Genomic DNA, 3,129 nt, shown 5'->3' on the forward strand with positions numbered 1-3,129 from the left:
TGCCTTGCATGCATGAGGCCCTGGGTTCGATTCCTCAGCACCACATAAGCAGAAAAAGCCGGAAGTGGTGCTGTGGCTCAAGTGGTAGAGTGCTAAGCTTACAGCTGAAGAGCTGAGGGACAGTGCCCAGGCCCAGAGTTCAGGCCCCACCACCACCACCACCAACAACAACAAAAAAAAGAAAAGAGGGTCAGGGCAACCAGAAGCCCTTGGCTTAGTCCTAGTATACTGTTCCTAGGGTCAATGACAGCATCCTGTTTGTAAATGAAGTGGATGTGCGGGAAGTGACCCACTCAGCAGCAGTGGAGGCCCTCAAAGAGGCAGGCTCCATCGTGCGCCTCTATGTCATGCGCCGGAAACCTCCAGCTGAGAAGGTCATGGAGATCAAACTCATCAAGGGGCCTAAAGGTAGTAAGCTATTCCCCCCCCCCCCATCTCCATTTAAGCTGTACTACTTCCCTTCATCTCCCAGGCCTGCTTCCCAGACACATGGGCATGCACCTTGTTCTTCCCATCATCCAGGTCTTGGCTTCAGCATCGCAGGGGGCGTAGGGAACCAGCACATCCCCGGTGATAATAGCATCTATGTAACTAAGATCATCGAAGGGGGTGCCGCCCACAAGGATGGGAGGTTGCAGATTGGAGACAAGATCTTGGCGGTGAGGACCTGCCTCACATTTCTTGCCCCTGGGTTTCCCTTGGAGGCTCCTTGTGTCTACCTTGGGGCCATTTCTGGCTCTGTTTGAACACTGCTTCCCTTGTCCCTTCCCTCCCCTCTCCTCCCCAGGTCAACAGTGTGGGGCTAGAGGACGTCATGCATGAAGATGCTGTGGCAGCCCTGAAGAACACTTATGATGTTGTCTACCTAAAAGTGGCCAAGCCCAGCAATGCCTACCTGAGTGACAGCTATGCTCCCCCAGACATCACAACCTGTGAGAGCCCTCCAAACCCCAAAGCTCCCCCTGACTCATTACCCTCATGACATACATGCAAGTCTGTGTCATCCTTTGTGGCCGTTCCTCTGTAAATTATCTCCATGAAATGGCCATAGCCTCTGATGCTTGCAGTGGTTGGAGAAGAGATGGAAAAATCAGTTACTGCAGAAGCACTAGAAAATATCATCAGTGCTTTTTTTCCTTGGCAGGACATGAGGCCCACTCAATTTTAAGGCTCATTTGATGAAATACTCAAGGAATAGAGGATTCTTCTGCTCCTTAAAAGTATAGGCAGATAAAAGGCTCCACTTGCCTTTTTTTTTTTTTTTTTTTTTGGTGCTATTCCTGAGGCTTGAACTCAGGATCTGAGCTCTGTCCCTCAGCTTTGGTGCTTAAGGCTAGCACTCTACCACTTGAGCCACAGCTCCACTTCTAGTTGTTTGTTTTGGAGATAGGAGTCTTTTCTTCCTTCCATTGGCTTTGAGCCATGATCCTCAGATCTCAGCCTCCTGAGTAGTTAGGATTGTAGGCATGAGCCACCAGCCTCACATGTCTTTTTTTTTTTTTGCTGGTTGTGGGGCCTGAACTCTGAGCCTGGGCACTGTCCCTCAGCTCTTCAGCTCAAGGCTAGTGCTCTACCACCTGAGCCATAGCACCACTTCCAGCCTTTTCTGCTTATGTGGTGCTGAGGAATCGAACCCAGGGCCTCATGCATGCAAGGCAAGCACTCTACCACTGAGCCACCTTTCCCATCCCTCACATGTCATTTTATAAAGCCAGTTTAAATGGTCACAAAGTTAACATAGAATGTGTAAGTTTACAATACCATGGTAGGAACCCAAACACAAAAGCAAGATAACAATGTTACAAAATGAGGTTTGTTTCAGAAAACTAAAGGTAGTTCAACATTAGGAAATTCTTTACTATTCATTATATTACTTTGTTGTGTGTGTGTGTGTGTGTGTGTGTGTGTGTGTGTTCACCTGCTGGTACTAGAGCTTGAATTCAGGGCCTCGTGCCCTAACCTGGCTTTTTTGCTCAAGTCTGGTGTAACATTTGCCACACTTCCAATTCCTGATCCATTATATTGAAAAATTAAAAAAGAAAAGATTTAATGTCATCTTGAATAGATGTAGGAAAGTCAATTGAAATTCATATATATGTTGCAGTACTAGGGCTTGAACTCAGGGCCTGGCACTGTCCTTAAGTTTCCTTGCTTAAGGCTAGTATTGTACCACTTGATCCACAGCTTCGCTTTTGTCTTTTTTGCTGGTTAATTGGTGATAGAGTCTCATGGGCTTTCTTGCCAGGGTTGGCTTCAAAAACATGGTCCTCATATCTCAGCCTTCTGAGTAGCTAGAATTACTAGTGCCCAGCTTTAATATCTATTTTCAGTTGAAAACTTAGTAAACTAGAAGCAGAGGCATTTACGTAATATAACGAAGAATAGTTATTGGCAACAAACAAATATTTCATGACAAAATCCTAGCAGTGTGTCCATTAATTTAGGAAGTAGACATGGGCCCTTCTATCATTGCTGTTGTTTTTCATTGCTTTGGTGCAATTTCTCTGTGTTGGTAGTGTTAACATTTGTCGATATTTTTTTTTGGATCTTATTTGACTTATCCCCTTCCTTTCTTTCTCCCTCCTTTCCCTTTGTCTGTCTGTCTGTCTGTCTGTCTCTCTCTCTCTCTCTCTCCAGTACTGGAGTTTGAACTCAGGCTGGTGTGCTCTTGAGCCATAGCTCTACTTTTTGGTGGTTAATTGGAGATAAGGCCTCATGGGCTTTTCTGGGCTGGCTTTGAACTGTGATCCTTAGATCTCAGCCTCAAGTACCTAGAGTTATAGATGTGAGACAGTGGTGTGGACTCCTTCCTTTCTCCTTTTATTACTGTGCTAAGGATTAAACCCAGGGTTTCACATCTGCTAAGCAATAGCTGTACTACTATACCTCTAGTCCCTACAAAATTTGTATCCATATGTCTTTTTATTGCTACAGATTCTTGTTATTTATAGTACATAGCCACATTCTTATTCTCTTAAGTTTTTCAGTTCACTTAAGATATTAATCTAGGTGGGTCACAGTATAATTTTCAAATACAAGATAATTTTATTTGCACTCTTTTTTTCTTTCTTTTCTTTTTTTTTTTTGGGGGGGGTCCGGTCGTGGGGCCTGAACTCTGGGCCTGGGCGC

At 45.0% G+C, this 3,129-nt stretch overlaps 1 protein-coding gene across 1 annotated transcript; it reads left to right on the plus strand.

Moving 5' to 3' along the window:
* Nucleotides 1–238: 238 nt before the first annotated feature.
* Nucleotides 239–982, plus strand: LOC106002162 (disks large homolog 4-like; the record flags this gene model as incomplete). Its single annotated transcript, XM_013037080.1, has 3 exons — nucleotides 239–408; nucleotides 523–659; nucleotides 788–982. Coding segments are annotated over 3 exons (502 nt in total), but the record flags the coding sequence as incomplete, so codon positions are not given.
* Nucleotides 983–3,129: the final 2,147 nt, after the last annotated feature.

This window comes from Dipodomys ordii, unplaced genomic scaffold (assembly GCF_000151885.1).
Source record: "Dipodomys ordii isolate 6190 unplaced genomic scaffold, Dord_2.0 Scaffold3856, whole genome shotgun sequence".
In the NCBI taxonomy this organism is placed as follows: domain Eukaryota; kingdom Metazoa; phylum Chordata; class Mammalia; order Rodentia; family Heteromyidae; genus Dipodomys; species Dipodomys ordii.